This window comes from Danio rerio, chromosome 13 (assembly GCF_049306965.1).
Source record: "Danio rerio strain Tuebingen ecotype United States chromosome 13, GRCz12tu, whole genome shotgun sequence".
Lineage (NCBI taxonomy): Eukaryota > Metazoa > Chordata > Actinopteri > Cypriniformes > Danionidae > Danio > Danio rerio.
This window is the reverse complement of record NC_133188.1, coordinates 39,388,770-39,406,622: the sequence shown is the minus strand read 5'-3', so window position 1 is coordinate 39,406,622 and position 17,853 is coordinate 39,388,770. Positions and strand designations below refer to the sequence as shown.

At 35.8% G+C, this 17,853-nt stretch overlaps 1 protein-coding gene across 4 annotated transcripts in view; it reads right to left on the bottom strand.

The window, feature by feature from the left end:
- mfsd2aa (MFSD2 lysolipid transporter A, lysophospholipid a) overlaps positions 1-17,853 on the bottom strand; it is a 62,479-nt gene that overhangs the window by 10,122 nt on the left and 34,504 nt on the right. For 3 of the 4 annotated variants that reach the window (XM_073919531.1, XM_005156993.6, NM_001007451.1), the window contains 7 exon segments: positions 13,455-13,592; positions 8,840-8,964; positions 4,497-4,620; positions 3,202-3,280; positions 2,216-2,385; positions 2,045-2,135; positions 1,706-1,827 (listed from right to left, as the gene is read on the bottom strand). In XM_073919531.1, the coding sequence (XP_073775632.1) occupies positions 1,706-1,827; positions 2,045-2,135; positions 2,216-2,385; positions 3,202-3,280; positions 4,497-4,620; positions 8,840-8,964; positions 13,455-13,592 (849 nt within the window). 4 annotated transcript variants of the gene reach the window in all.

Genomic DNA, 17,853 nt, shown 5'->3' with positions numbered 1-17,853 from the left:
AAGATTTGGAACTGAAGTATGGAAGTGACTAACTGCAAGCTTTAGATGTATTGTTTTAAAGCTGTGTGAACCTACATTGGTCTCACGGTTCAGTTATAATTATCATGCCATTGATTCAGTTCAATTCGATATCTTGGTGCATTAACAATGCTTTCCACACACAGTTTTATATTTTACTTCACAGCTTAACAATTCTTATATTAAAATGTATACATTTAGATTTACATATTATTTTTAATACAGTTTTGTCCTTTAATACAAACAGTCAGATAAATAAATTCAAGTACATGCACAAAACAACATGAGCATTTATAGCAAATAAACAAATACAAATATCCCGCTCGCTTTGAGCATTGTCAAGCTAGTTCTTACACCCATATGATTGGTCACGCGCTCAACAGAAAGGGCTGCCATTGACTCGAACACTCTGGCGCTGTTCACCGATAACTAACATACAAATGCTAACATCTAAAAAACATTATTTTAATTTCACTGGACCTTTAACCTCCTAGGGCTTAGTGGCCACATATTGGACAACACATTTTAGCTCTTATGTTTTATATTTTGTTACCGACATACAGTGTCATCTTGCAGCTGTTTTGCAGCATATAAAATGTCCCAAACACTATTTTAACTTTTCAAAATGGGCATCAACAAGATTTTGGTTAACACTTTTTGGATCTCACCAAAACAATTAAATTTCTAAACATCAGACATCAGCAATTGTTACGGTGTCGTCTGCATGCTCTGGGGTGCAAATCATTTTATTCTACAGGACAAAAAGATCCACAAGATTTAATGGTTGCTTTAATTTTATTAACACTGCAAGGACAAGGTTGTTCTCTTAAACATACAGGAAGGAAATGGTGGTTTATTCATATATATATATATACACATACATACATACATACATACATACAGACACACAGAGAGAGAGAGAGAGAGAGAGAGATAGAGATAGAGATAGATAGATAGATAGATAGATAGATAGATAGATAGATAGATAGATAGATAGATAGATAGATAGATAGATAGATAGATAGATAAATAGATAGATAAATAGATAGATAAATAGATAGATAGATAGATATAGTAAACAGAGTTTGCGATGATGCCGTTTTCACATTGCACTTCACGTTTCTGCTTATTTCACCTTGTGGCCCTGATTTGACAAGCGGGCGGACGGGTTTTTTGAGTGGACGGGTTTTGTAAAGACAATGCTATAAAAATTTTTTTACTAAAAGTTATTTTTAATTGCAAAAATATTAGTTCTTTTTTCCACTGCTTGATTTTTATTTGCGGTTCTTTTTTTGTTAGCAAATTTTATTTTTATTTCTCAAAACTTAATTTTCCCTTTTGCAGTTCTTTATTTATGTTAGCAAAATAAAAATTTACTTCTCAAAAATTAATTTTCACTTTGCAATTTTTAGAGATTTGCATTTATTCATTTATTTTCACTTTATTTTTAAGTGAAAAACTTATTTTGCAAGTACATTTGACTCTAGATTGACTCTATAGATAACCGGAACATCTCTTAGGGCTCTCTGAAGGGGCTAAATCAGCTCAAAATCAGCCTGATTAGCTTGAGGTGTGCACCCAGCCATAGGAAAAATTCTAATTTTACACTTTAGTAAAATTCACATCTTATGATGGAAACGACTGGTTATATTCATCTTTACTTAAGTCTCAGATTTTATTTTCTTACCATGAAGGCTAGCGAAGTGAAGAGGAAGGCAAGCACCAGTTTAACATATGGCCCGTGACCCATCACCAGCCGCAGACCCTTCTGAAACGACACTCGCTTCTGTGCTTTTAATTCCCCCTGAACTAAAACAAAATAAAAAAGGTAAAAACCTATAAATGCATTGAAAAATACATTTTACTGCATGTTAATAGACAGCCTTCAGTTAAACCAGGGGTTCATGAGGGGGGCTCAGAAAATTTATGAAAAGCTGATAATGTATACATTAAATTTAAAGTAAAATAGCAACAAGTAAATTCAAACTTATAGAATAAGTGTATAAATCAAAGAGACTTAACTCACCATCCTGCTCTCTCACTCCAAAAAACAGCACAGCAGCACACACAACGTAGATTAAACTGATGACTGCAGATGCAATCATATACGCACACCTCTGTGAAAGAGAGATATGAGGATTCAGAGGCTGAAACTTGATGAGATATAAAACAGCCCTGTGCTTTCATGCCCTCTCACCTCATCAAATATATTGCTTTTCAGTGGGATATGAGAGTTATTGCTCTGGATTGAGTCATTGGAGCTGTTGTTTGGGGATGTGTTGTTCTTACAGGGAGTGTTGGCCATGCCCACAATCTGACCCTGGATGGCAGTGCCAACGACTGTACCAAACACCTCTACAGTCATGCCTGAGGGAGACACACAGGACAGAACCCAGGTCAGCCAAGTGTTTTTTTTTTATTTTAAAGAAATAAATAATGAGATTCAGTAAAGGACAAATTACATTAATCAAAAGTGATAGTAAATATTAAGCGTTCTAAACAAATAAATGCATTTATTGCTTTATAGTTATAAAGTAATACTGTACCAAAAAAAGCAACAAAAAAAAAAACTAAAAAAAATCAACCTTTAAAACAATAACAATAAAAGTGTGGGAGAAGCAAATCAGAATACTAAAAATTATTTCTAAAAAAAGCATGTGACTGCAAAAACAGCTTTACATGGGTTGCGTCCGAAACCGCCTACTACTCAGTAGGTACTGCATTTGAATTTAAACGTACTACTTGGCCGTTAGAAAAGTACACTCTATACAGTATGAAAGTGAAAAGTATGAATGGAATTCGGATGTACTACATCCGCCATTTTTTCATTGTCACTTGACCTACCTGCTTCAATTGCGTCGCTTTACTCCCATTCATGAATTCGCTCGCGGGGCATCATGGGATAGCGCAGCATGCATGCGATGCGCACTCCAGAATCTCGCCAGAAGTAGTAAGTCATCCGGGTACTTCTCGCATACTGATTTTCGAATTCTATGAATTAGGACATACTACTCGGCTCGCATACTGATTTTAGCTTCCTATATAGTATGGAAGTATGCGGTTTCGGACGCAGCCATGCATTAAATATTCAAATTAAAGACTTACTTTAAACAATAACAGTGCACATGAGAGACTTTTTGTCAGTTATTATATGTTTGCTGTGTTTTATGCGAGTGCTCTTACGGTAGGCTGTGGCAGAATCTCTTTCTCTCTGCTCAGTGCTGATGAACATGGTCAGAGCAGAGTACGGCACATGAAAACACTATAAACACACAAATACACTGAGTTAATAAAAAATATTAGCACATCAGTCTAACATTTAAAGATTTATTACACTACATTAAAACATAAAATGTAACTTATTATTTACAACAGAATAAAGTTGTTATAAATACAAAATAAAACAAAAGGAGGCATGTATATGTGATTGATTTCAACCCAATTTTATCTGAATTGAGTTCCCTTGTATGCTAAATGCTAATGATATTATTTTTCCTTCTCTATTTTAATGGGTTAACAATACATTTCACCAAAAAATACATTAATAGTTAATTTTAGACCTGAAATTGAAATGGTAAAATATATATATTAATATTACGCAGTACTGTACAGGAGTTTGATTTGGTTTGCTATTGGTCAATCTCTTGTGAGTGACAAGTCAATTCAACCAAATGAAGAAATAACAAAAAACACAAAGGTTTATGAGGACTCATTATATTGGATCACTGAAGACATTCCTAAAAGGAAAGACTACCCCGAAAATAATAGTTCCCTCACCATTTTCTCACACTTAACTGGTTCTAAATTTTCATGAATTTCTTTTCTCTCTTGAACAAAAAACAAGATATTCTGAAGAATCTTGAAAAAGAGCAGTGTTTTCACACCAAAAGTTGGAACAAATGATTCTATGGAAGTCAGTGGTGTTCAACAGAAAAAACTCAAACAGGTTTGAAACAAGTAGAAGTTTAGTAAACGATGACATCTTTTTTTCCACAATGAGGCCATTTAAGAATTATTAGTTATATATATATATATATATATATATATATATATATATATATATATATATATATATATATATATATATATATATATAAAATAATATATTGAAATAATAACAATCAGATTTATAACACAGCGGAGTTCAATGCGATATACACTAGTTAAGCAGAATCTGCCCTTTCCTTCATTTGCTCACCACAGTCTCTGCATTGTCCCCTATGCGTTATATGTAAATTTTAAACTAAATCTGATTAATTTACATCATTTAAATTGTAAATTCAGATTGAGGCTTTTTAGTAGCTTAACAATAAAACAAACAGATAAAAAGTTACATTAAATTTGAAATGACAATTTTAAAACCATTCCAAAATCAAAGGTTATCATGAGCCAACTTATTTAGCTTGAGCATCTCTGATATAAACAGATCAGAGAATGTAAAAATGTTGTATTCATTTCCACAAAATGTGTGTACTAACTGTCTGGAGGGTCTGGAAGAGACAGTAGAAGAGCAGATACCACATCATCTTCCCTTGCTCTATTGGTGGAACCACCCATATAAGGAAATAACACAACACAGCTGGTATGGTGGACACCAGAATCCTGCAGAAAAAGAACATCAAAATTATCATCATCAACATCATCCTCATTTGATTGGACAAAATAAGATTTTTCAGTTCAATTGCATTTTAGATTTACAAATTGGATACACTTGATGAGATAAAAATATCCCACACAGCCTAACTATCCACTTTTAATATGTTTAGTGTGTACATGTGTATTAACTCGTGAGGTTAAGTGAGGTAATGGGTCTTGTTGAGGTTAACTGATCTTTCCCCCTGTGGCTCTGAATAAGGGCCTCTGCTGCTAAGGGTTTCATTGGACGTCCAACTAACCAAGCCAGCAAGAATTTGGCGGTGCGTGAAAAGGATTTCTAATCACACCACCTCGTTCCAAAGCTCTTGGCAATAATCCAATCAGTGACTCCACAAGAACAACACTGGGCACTAAGAGACACTCAGAAAGTGAAAGTTCAGACTGACAATGACAATAGTGTGTACAGCGGCAGATAAACACATCTCCCTGTAAGCCTTTCGCTCTTGTTTACGATCAAAACGGCAATGGAGGAACTTGGGTTGGGCACGGTGTATGTTGGTATATAGTCTAGCACACAGTTCTACTGTATTTATTTCTGGAAATGCAGCATGCAGGTAGAGCTCTAAGATTTCTGTGATGTCATTCAGATCGAGAGACTCATTTAAAAGTGTGATTCATCTAGTCTTTACTGAAACCCCATCAACACAGTAGAGAAAATTAGGTAAATCCACAAAAGTTTAATATCATTTCAAGCATTTGTTCACACGACACCATCTTTGTCAGTGCCCTGAAACAAACTTTCTGCTGTGGAGTAATAAAGTGAAAAAAAGTTGCAATATGCTGCCACACGCATAGCCACTTTTTGGAACTAATGATGTCACAGTATCGCATCACATGACTAGAAAAAAGGATGAATAACTCCTTTTATCCTGGGGTAGCAATCCACTCCACTTTTAAAAACGCACTCTTAAACTTCCCTTCCCCCTTCGAGTAAATACCATGATACATGATAATGATACAGTAAACCTCAAACTCTGTAAACAAAACAAATTGTCATAATCAAATCTGAGCTTTCAAGTGAAGAAGCCAAGCATCATTATTCAAATACATACTGCAACAATACAGATTGTGAAGTTGACTATATTACCCCTATGCTAAAAACTCTAGTGGCTGGGATGCACAAGAAAAAAAACAACAAAAAGCAACTCTGACGACATCCTTACATCCTTTTTTTATTTACAATCTCTTCACTGCTGCTATACGGCACTTTTTTGATGGCATTTTTGAGTGTGTAATTATTCTGACCTGAAGTGACAAGCGTGAGCGCATATGGTTTCCTTCACCATTTTCTATGATGTCTTTCGCAACTAGGCGACCGTTTTCTTAGAGGATGACAAATGGACAAACCATTGCTGCTGCTCTGATGCACATTTATGGAGAAAAGTAAAAAGCATTGCAGTGTTTGGGTGCGCTGTGTTTGTCTAAGGTAATTAGTCTGCCGGTATTGTAATGTGTATAGTCCATACTAAGTGTAAAGCAGATTGGTTAATTGTACTTCCTTAAACCGCTGTGCACTCGGGGCATCATGAAAAGGTTAGGGTACCATGCATCAATGCTGCGTATGCAAAAAAACATTTTAAAGCATTTGCAAATGTATACAACCCTTAGTCTATTGCAATGTTGGCCATTTTAGAGGACATTATCAATGGTCGAATCTGAAGGGAACAAATTTTTTAGGGATCACAGGGATTTTCTGGCCCACATTGATGACTGGCTTATTAGATGTTCTATTAGTTATCCTCTTGGAGCTCTGTGCTGGGTCAGCTCCAAATTTGGAAAGAGAGACAGCGAGGAAGCTCCAAGGTGGCAGGGTGCGTGATGGGTGGCTTCTTGGTGAGTGATGTATTTAAAGAAAATATTTCAGCAAAATTTTTTTTGAGCCTAATAATTTAGCCTAATTAATTATTATATTCCCTGCATATCAGGAGATGCGGTTATCCATTGAAGATGTAGCTGTTAACCCCCCTCAACCACACGCAAACTGACCAAGAGCGCAGATACAATGATGCCCATTCTCGCACTCGGTCAGTTCTAGAGCGGGCTATTAGGCAGCTGAAATGCTCTTGAAATGCTGCCTTGATAAGAGCAGAGGGGTGCTGCTATACCGCCCTAACAAAGTGTTCCTCTAATACATCTCTGTTCTCCACAGACACGGATACTACTCCAGACAGTAAAGTGTCGCCCACAATTGAGGCAACTCTCTCCTCAAAGGGTGTTAGTTCAGCATCCCCTGTTCGGTCCACACTTTGACGGTGCGCCGCTGTTCTCCTCTTAACCTGCACTTTTACATTAGACCATTTTTTTTTCATTCGTACACAGTGCGATGTTCAGACTTCACTGCGTTAACACAGCTAAACTCTTCCACTCTATTTTTTCTTTCTTTTGCTATTATTTCAGTTTTTTTCTTCGGTCTACCTTCGATAAAAGCACCTCCAATTCACATTCTGTGAAGTTTCGCGCACACCTCCATTGGAAATGACAGACTGACACCCTAAGCTTATTGGCATTGTTTTAATAAAGCTATAGTGCTTCATACCGAACTTTTTTTTTATTATCGATATTGACAATGGTGTTCTGTCAAAAAAATACCAATATCAATTTTATCGCTCAGCCCTACAGGATTAAATAAATAGATTTTTTTATTACAGAATCCTAATAGTAATTAATAAATTAACGAATGAATGAATGTAAATGTATCATTACTTTCAACGAGGTAAATCTGGAACTGAAACTAACATGCAGTCATGATTGGTCAATGTGCAGCACAAAACATACTTTGTTGCTAACTGAAGTGAAGCAATTAGGAAGTGATGGCTACCTGTGATATGCAGAGGAACTTGTTCATGTCCAATTCAGTCTTACAGATGCATAACAGATCAGGTGTCATCTGCTCTGTTGAATCGCAGTTTATGCCAATATATTGCTTCACATAAAAAGTGATATCTTCATGCCTTCTGGCTTTTAAAGTGCACACCCCACAAACAACTAACAATTAGTAAAGCACTATAGCACCACAAAACATGCATGTAATGTGAAATGTATTGATCATCAGTGTGAAATGATGCACTGAAGGAAATGTATTGGTTTTTGAGCTCAATGAACAGACTTGTAAATGAGCTTAATATGTTCAGTTTATTTGATACATTTCCTTTAAATTATTCACCCATGTCAGAACTGTTTCAAAACGCACACGCTATCATTCCCACTGATATTTTCCTATCTATGTGGCTATCAAAAATGCATTAAAATCAGTCATTTCATTCAGTCATTTTTCTTTAACTCTACATGTCTAATTTGTAACTCAAATGTTCTCACTGTGTTCAGCGACACTGGTGATCAGTTCTGCTTCTGCGTCAGCTCAAAAGTCAAACCACATCTAACATGCAGTTATGAATGAACTCAGTTAGGTCTCCTGTAAGATGTCTGCAGTCTGATAGGTCAGATCTGGTGGTGTGGTCGACTGAGCCAATCAGCATCCAGTCTGCACTCAACATCCGTTTTCTCACATGCCATTAAAAACACACACACCACCCACACTCCTAATATAACAATACATTTGCATTGTATTCAACCAAAAGTCCATGATCATATCTCCGCTTATTTGCCTTATATTTTATTCATAGTGCATGAACATTTCATTTTATTAATACATTTCAATTTCATTCCTTTAAACACGGATCATTTTCTCAGCACTGTCAGTCCCGAATCTGCTTTCATTATGAACATAAAAAGAAGCAGGGAGTTCCCACTAATGGATTGTGAGTGTACATGTACTGCCTTTTTTCCCTCTTTAGCTTACTAATGGCAATTGAAACAACCCCCTAAAGCATTTGAGTTGTGATTTTTGACTAATATACTTTTTTATGACACACAAATTAAAGCATATTTAGTGAAATCCCAGTGAAACGATGACTACACGTGGCGTTCTTGTAAACTCCAGTAACCTCCTGTGTGCAGCAGATGGACTCAGCTCTATCACCATGACTACTGCTCACTTCTCTGTATCAAACATATCTCTTTGTCTCGGTGAAACCAAGATATTTCCAGAGTTTCAGCTTAGTGAACAGAGCGTTTTCATTATCATTTCATTTCCTCATGAATTTGGGGACTATTATCATGCACAATGCATCATATATCCATGTGTACACTTTTGAAAGCCACATACCAGGGCATCATGCGTCCGTGTCTCGTCCATGGAGTTCTGCTCACTAAAAACCCAACGGTGGGATCAGTCACAGCATCCCAGGCCCGACCCACAAACAGGATTACAGAGGCATTAAGGGGATTGAGCTAAAAAGACAGATAGAAACATTAGGAACTGTAGGATTTACGTGCATTGTTTTGAGGTTTAAACATTTGAAACTACTCCAATGACAGAAAGATCATATTGTTTAGAAAAGTCCACAGTGAAATATAATCCACAACAGCGTATCAGGGTTCATACACATTTTTGCTTCTAAATTCTAGGACTTTTCCAAGACTTAAGTAAATTTTCATGATCTAATGTTTGATGCTATTTCCACGCAAACATGGTAATAATAAGAAAAACAATGCACGTTCACAATTACTACAGTATACCATAAAAATTACAATCAATTTAGTTTAAAGGGCACTTATGATAAAAATCACTTTTTGTAAGCTGTTTGAACAGAACCTTGTGTATGTATAGTGTGTCCACTGTCATACTGGAGTGATATAAACTCAACAAGTCTTGTTTTTTAGATTTCCTGATATGAAAATAGGACCCAAATCCCAGTGATTTTGAGGCCCATCACAACTTGAACTAGGAGTGTGGCTTTTGCCACCCACTAAACTAATAAACAGGTGCCATGTTTCTATAATAACATATATACATATATCTACAAAACATGTTTTGCAAATAAACTGGGATTTAAAAATGTAACAGTTCTGTATGATTTTTATAAGTTTAAAACGTTTTTAAAACAGACCATGTTTGTAATAAAAACAGTAAAATATCTATGCCACACGGTGTCAGTAAACGCGCATATATACGTGTGTGTGTGTGTACTGAAAACAGCATTTCTGTGAGACTCATAATTTCAGAAAGGCTTGAATAAACTCCACCACAAATTCATCAAATAAACGTACTTGGTATTTTTGACTATGGAGTCTGTTTCTATCACTGACTGCTGTTTATCTGACATAACACATGATGAGAAGCAGAAAGGTGGGCGGGGAGAAGCAACTCAATTGAATATAAAGCCACAGGCTACAAAAACAGCTACAATGTATTCAGACACCAAATTGGGCAGATTCTGGGGGCTTTAATAAATAATCTGATGAGTATTTTGAAATGAAACTTTACAGACAAATTCTAGAGACAGCAAAAGCTTATCTTACATCATGTAAAAGGGGTTAAATTTATATCTATGTAAAATTTATTTAGATAATGCTTACACAGTATTGCTGAACAATATATGGTTTGAGCATTGATATGGCAATCACAATAGCCACATTTCAGGATTCGATTACTTATTAAAGTGCTGATTATTAAACTAAAATACGGTTAGACTCCCTGGAAAACCATAAAGCATTGTTTATCTAAATTTTTATTTTGCTCTGTTGCATTTATATATGCCTGTAATTTGTTATATTTTATGCAAATGCACTGCATATGAAATGACTTCATCTTCCCAGTTGATTAATGACATTTTCCAAATAAAGTTATTTAAACCAACTGGTACAATTACATTTATATCGCAGCAAAACAAAATATTGCAATGTCAAATTTTTCCAATATTATGCAGCCTTATTACACAGCACTCATAAGGTGAATTTATGTTTTTTGCCAAGAACAGAAAAGAAGTAAAGACATCTAACCTACATTCAAGTATACAAATATTTCTAAAAAAAAATAAATAAATAATTGTCATGACTCTTCCAAAACATTTTGTTTTTCCAAAACTTCTCTAGGCCTGGTAAAAGCCATTTCAGAATTCCATGACTTTTCCATTACTGTATGAACCCTGTGAATGATAATATCACACAGCAATGTAGTGAAAATTGGATATGTGGTGAATTAGATTTTACTTATATACATACAGAATACTCAGATCAAGTAATACACGCAACATAGCAAATTGGATTTGCGATTTCTTTTATGTCTTCGTAATAGCATCTATCTATAGGTCCAGGCAGGTCTTGACCGAATTACATTTCCACTTCACCAAATCATTACTTTCAATGGTCTTACATCCTTGATGAACTGAAGGACGATATCTATGACTCAACAGGCAAAAAACAATACTATTTCCATTTTCCAATGAAATAACATTTACATACTCTCTCACCACAAACATACATACACGGAGAGAAACAAAACAAATGTCAGTGCTTCTTTGTTAGACTTTTTTAACTGAAGCCTTAATTTATAAAGCTGATATTCTTGCAGTAGACAAATTTGGATTTTCACTGCTCGTGAACACATATTACACAGGTAATTAAGTCTGTTTGAAAAATCCTGTTCTCTCATATCTGTTGCTTGCATTAAATTACATATTTTTTAAACTGGCAACAGAAAACTAGGATGCGATGAGCAGGAAACTAGCCAAACGCAATTGTGCTCATGAAAGTGTGCAATATACTGACACTAAGGAGAAGAAACCATTTAACAAATTTGTTATTTTTGTTTTATGTGTAAACAAATGCATTCCTGTAGCTTCATAACATTCTGATTTGACCACTGAAGCCGCATGGACTGTTTCAACTGTGTTTTTGATACCCTTCTGGCATGACTCACTTATATCAAATGAGTCAGAACCATTGCGGTCTAGAGAGGATGAGGGAGCTCTCAGATTTCATCCAAAATATCTTAGGGTGCTTTCACACCTAGACATTTGTTTAGGAACCAGTCTCGACTGCCCAGGTAGCATGGTTTATTTGGCACATGTGAATTCAGCAGTCGTGCTCTGATCCATGCCAAAATTATAGTCCTGAGACATCCTGAATGAGGTGACCTTGGCTCGATTATAATGAACTCTGGTTGGCACAATAGCCTAGTGGTTAGTGCGTTTACATATGGCGCAGTAGCATGTCCTGGCATCCTGCGTTCAAATCCCAGCTCGAGGACATTTCCCAACCCAACCCCTCTCTCTCTCTCTCCAACTTCGCTTCCTGCCTCATTACTGTCCTATCCATTTAAGGCAAAAAGGCCAGAAATAAATCTATAAAAAAATAACAATAATAAAATGATCTCTGGTGCTAATCGATTGTAGTGCAAAAGCAATACGGTCTAATGAACCAGGCTATATTACAGTGTATTATGGATGTAATAGGCATATATGGCTATATAAAAAAATAATAATTATGAGTAGGGCATGCTGAACTATTATTGAGAGACTGAAATTACCATCTGATGTTTTTTTCATATTTTAATCTTATAATATTTTGTATTTGGCCTATTGTTTTTTTTATTTGTGCAATGACACCTCGAATAAAGGATAAACATTGATCTGCTTCATGATCTGCCTGCAGTCTCGGTTCATCTGTTATTTTTCTCTATAGTTGAAGCCTATAATGCATAATTGTAGCCAACATTTTTTAATAGATTGATAGTTTCAATAGATTTTTACAACCCTTACTACTGAAATGAGTCTATGTATAAGAAACTCTTACCTCTCTGATTTATATTTGGTGACTATGTCTGTGGGTATCAAAATTAAAGTGCACCTTTACAATTATATCCTATTTCTTATCATCATAGATTAAAATAACGACATATGACAGCTGAGCGGAATCCGTGGGAATCTGAAAAATAAATGCTGAAACTAAACAATGTGAGGAGAGTTTACTCGCACGTGATTTGCTTTACCTATTTTGGTCTGTTTAGAAACTTCGCCTTGTTAAAGCGAACCACACCAAGAACAAAAATAAACATTGTAACAATTTTAATCCCTGTTTTAATCTACATGTGTGAAAGCACCCTAAATTTGTGTTCCAGAGATGAACAAAAGTCTTGGGTTACTATATAGTATGACATATCAAGAATGCATGCACAATTGTGATTCAATTAAAATATGCACTAGTTACCATACTGTACTGTACATACCAACTTTTAAAAAAACATTTAATACTTTTCAGTTTACAATAAAATATTTTATACACTATTAGCAATGATAATATAAATACATATTATATTAATATAAATATTATTAGCATTGCTGCATTGTTTTCGATTGCACAAATAAATATATAAAAGTGCAATTAAACTATTATTAGTTTCATTTTGTTTTCTTTTTTTATCAAGGAGAACTAGATTGATATATATATTTGTGCATCCCTGGATATTAGAAAAATATACATACAAACAAGTCTTAAGCTGCTTTGAATGAATGGATATTGTGAAGAGTACCGTTCAAATGAGTAAATTGACAGTTCCTTAACCGTACCTGATGCCAATACTTCATTTGCTTCACCAACTCAGATAAGAATCTCTGATTGACTATTGCTATGGAAACTGCCACTTTAATGAGTTTTAAATAAGATAACTGGAGCTGGGGATTGATAGTCACACAGATGCACTAAAGGAGGCTTCATACCTACTATTTCACTCTTTTCTTTTCCACTATCTTGCACCTGACCTGCGGACTCTGGTTCATTATGTACTAGCTTTTGTTTGAAATAATTCTATCTAGTCATATGGAATGATATGATATAGTAACAAAACGATGCTGAGCCAGTTTATTTTCACAAGCAGAAGGTGCTCAGGTCTTACACAGTATAGATGCATTAAGTTCCATCATTCCCATACGTATACTCACCCGTGCCACATCAAGCAAGAAGATTTGTAGAAAGAAGCCCAGGGCGGTGCCTGTGATCTGATACGGAGCCCCTCCGATCGCAAAACACACCTTACTCCACACAGTCAGCGCTCTTTTCCTCTCCTGCTGCTTTGAGAGCTGAAAAGAGGACAAAAAAGGAGAGATTATGAAAGGACAAACAATGACAGTGATTGTGGCGAGTAAGGGAAGAGTCATGAGAGACTGATGAACTTTCCACCGCAAGAGACCATGATAAAATCCTCACTGGAAGAGGTGATTTAGTTTGGACAGCGTTCATGTTTTTCGGACGTTCCTTCTGAAGCTCTTTTCCCCCACAAACATCCCAGCGCACAGCATAAAAGAGCATTCAGAACTGCCGGAGGGCTCTCTGAGATTCAGTCCAGTAGAATTAAGATCCTCACGAAACTCTTGTAGTCAACAGTTGGAAATAATCCAAAATTTATTGGTCAATAATTTATTTTATTTTCATGCTAAAAAATAGTGATAAGAAAATTGGGTATTAATTGATTAACGCTGATATGGTTAAAGATTGATCATGTTTGATACTACTTTTTTAAGAGAAGATACGACAAATGTTGCTTTGGTTATATTGCTTACTAGAGTTATTGCGATAGGTTAATTAATCTTATGATACTATACCAGCTGAAGTATCACAATACCAGGTCGTATTGCGATATTATAATTTATAACTCAAATTATAAAGAAAATTTTAAGAAATACTATATTTTGTTATAATAGGCCTTCCTGAATTGAATTCATAATTCCCTCGAGACCAAAGTGTTATTTGCACCTCACTTCACCTAAAATGTATCAATTCTTTTTGTTTATTTTGTAGATAACTGACCAACAAAAACTACATAAAAATAAAGAAACAAATTATACCTAATGAAATTAGTTACAAAAAGAGCATTTTTGTAATAAAATTAGGCTATATGCAGTGGTCAAACCTTGGTTTAATAGCTACGTTTCCATCCACTTATTTTAGATATTTATTCGATAAGAAAACTTGTGCGTAAACTACGATGGAAACTCTTTTAGTGAAAAATTTTTAGTATGCACATTAAAAAAGGTCATGTGATTTTGTTATAAGAGATCATGTGGTGATAAAAATGCGTGTGAATAGACAAATCAGCAGCCTGAGCACATTGTAAAACATCTGAAATGTTGTTTTGGTCGTTCTGAAATGCTTTAACCGTTTCACTCTTAGTGGTATTATATTATTAATGACCTCCATAATCAAGAGAATCTATGCTCCATGTCTCACGCCTTCAAACGGCACAACGTGTTCACCATGTGTCAGGATTGCCATCCAAGTTTTTTTGTTAAATGAAGAAAAGATTCACACAGCTTCTCTTATAGTAGCAAATTCCGTTTTTACTGATATTTGGTGCCTGTTAATCAGGAAGGGACTTTTTTTGTCGCTTTGACTCGTTGGATGGAAATGCTGCTTTATTTGCACGTCTTTTATGCGATATACCAGTTTTGCGCTTAAAGCTGATTTCCATTTTTGGATGGAAACTAATGTTTCCTGTTGCTATTTTGAGTTTTTCATCTTTTTTTATTCTTTTTTTTTGTCTTGTCAGGTAACAATCCAAAGTAATTTGAAATTTCACTTTGTGAGTCGTTCTTTTAAAGAGATTGCTGCTGTTGTTGTTGCTATTAAATTATATTAACAGAAACAGAAATAAACCGATTCAGATGTGCTTTCGAACAGAAGCATTAGAAAACATGCAATAGGCTACCATAAAGGGCACAAATTCGACAGTTTTGCAACCTTGAAGGGGCTTTTAAGACTATTAAAATAAAATAGCCTATTGTTGCACAAATTTTATTGACTTTTCCACATGCAACATTATCTAGATAAACCAATAATGATGATGCTACCGTTTACAAAGTACAGTGGCACTACCAGTATTTTGGAGCCATAGTATCATGATATTACCAGAGTACTACCAGTAAACCGTGCAACCCTTTTGTTTAACGTAGTGGTATATTTTTGCTTTCCTTTAAAATTCAAGTAAATATGCACAACTGAAGTTAATTTTGTAATGAATATTTTAACACACTTTTAAAAACAGGGCTTGTGCAAAACACCATCTATGACACTTTGCAGGGCTGCATGATATTGGAAAATTCTAACACTGCGATATTTTGTTGTGATGTGACAGACGACTTGAATATCTTCATTTGTGAAGAATTAATGTTTTTAGATTGATTGGAATGATTCTGTAGTTGGGGAATGCATCAGTATAAAATCTAATAAACAATCTACAAGCACAGAAAAATACAAAAAAAAGTATACATTACAAACCGTGATTTAGTGTTTTCAGAGTCTAACAGTATTCAGGTACAGTAACTGAATAAGAAAAGTAAAATGAATCAATATGAAAGTTTACAAACAGTACAATTTCCTATTCCTGAATACTTTTAAAATCATTATACAGGCCTCAAAAACACATGCAAATGATAAATTTTAATACAAACTCAACATTGCATACCCTGTGATGAGACTATTGCAAATGATCACATTGCAATATTGATGCTGAAACGATATATTGTGCAGCCCTAATACTTTGCTTATTAAAGAGTCTACAAGACGATGTTAAATTTAACAGAAATGCAATCCAAGCTGTGGTCAAACATTGCCCAATGTGTGTCTGACTACAGAAATTCAGTGAAATGTCATAATTTTACTAAAAAAAAAGAAAAAATAAAAGAAACAAAAGAGAAACCACATTGGTCTATGGTGCTAATGTTGAACAAGCTACGCAATAACTTGTGCTGACTAACCGAAAGATTCTGATTGGCCACTGTGTTTTTCAAAAGAAATGTGAGATTGAGGGTGCTTTCACACCTGTGAATCGATTCAGTTGTTCCGAAACAGAGATTAAAATGGTTACATTGTTGCTCTTTGCTCTTGGAGCGGTTTGCTTTCACACTGCAAAGTTTCTAATCGGACCAAAAGAGCTAAAACAAGTCACGTGCGAGTAAACTCCTTACATTGGTCAGAGTGTCAGGGTTTATTTTGCAGCGTCCCGCTAAGCTGTCAGGAGAGGTGGTGGTTTGGTGGTGATTGACAGGGTGCGCGCGCGCGCGACGTGTCTGAGGAGAGACGCGGTGGGGAGGGGTGAGAAGGGTGCGCGACGATGCCTATTTGAGGACTGGGAGAGAGACGCGAGATTACCGGGAGATCATCCCTCGTTTGCGGGCATCCGGAGACTCGCGAAACTTCCCGCCCTACTCATAATTCTCTCTTCATATAGCCGTAAGCCTATTACATATCCATAAAACACTGTGATATAACCGCGCTCGGATCGGATCGCTTTCTCACTGCAATCGAACCGCTCCAGGGTTCGTTTCAATCGAGCCGAGACCACCTCATTCAAGCGATCTCGGAGCGATTACTTTGGCGCGGAACAGAGCGCGATTGCCCTGTTCACATAAGCCAATCGAACCGCGCTAACTGGGCAAACGAGATACGTTCCGAAACAAAAGTGTAGGTGTGAAAGCACCCTGAGAGTGCTGCTGAATCTAAAGCAATGTGGCAGGTTTTAAGGCATTTTAAGGGTGCCAATGGAGTTGAAAACTATCAGACAAAATTTTGCTACTTCCTTTGATTATGATAAAGAACATATTTTGTGAATGATTCCTATGTTCATTGAGCCCCTCCCCACCATTCTTTGCAAATTTTAGGCCAAAATCCCAGCAACTGTTTGGCCTTAATTGCCTTAGCCTGCTAAGCAGGGTCGAGCACTAATGGTACTTACGAGCAAGTCTATCGTATTGGCAAAGAAAGAATGCAAAAATTGTTGTAGCCGTCGGACATAAGTGAGTCTCAGCAGGGTGCTAGTCAAATAATTTTGGTCTACGTTCTGTCAGTCAAAGTTGACCAGTTATAGACCAGGTTGGAAATGTAAAATGCGTTACATTGTCAGTTTCCTTACTTGACTGACCATGTGCAGGTGCTCAGCAAGTCTGTTAATCTTGTCTCTGTGAGATCAAAGGTCTGTTGGGAAATTTCAGCATTAAAACATTTAAATACCTGCGTTTTGCCCTGTGCTTAACAACTGCTTAAAGACTTGCAAGTAAAAAAAGTGCACCAGATGAACACCCTCTGGGGTGATTTAATCACACTGTACAAAAAATTATACCTTACACTTTTCTTTTAGCTTCTCATTATTTTTAGCTATTTTCGTTTATTGACACTTTTAAATCACAAAATCTGTACTAATTTGACATAATATATTGTCTGGGCTGGTCAGGTTACAAAAACTGGGAATGGCCTGACAGTACTTGTCTTAGTTGACAGATTAAATAATAATAAAAAAATTATAAATACACACACACACACACACATGCACGCGGTTTTCCTGCATAG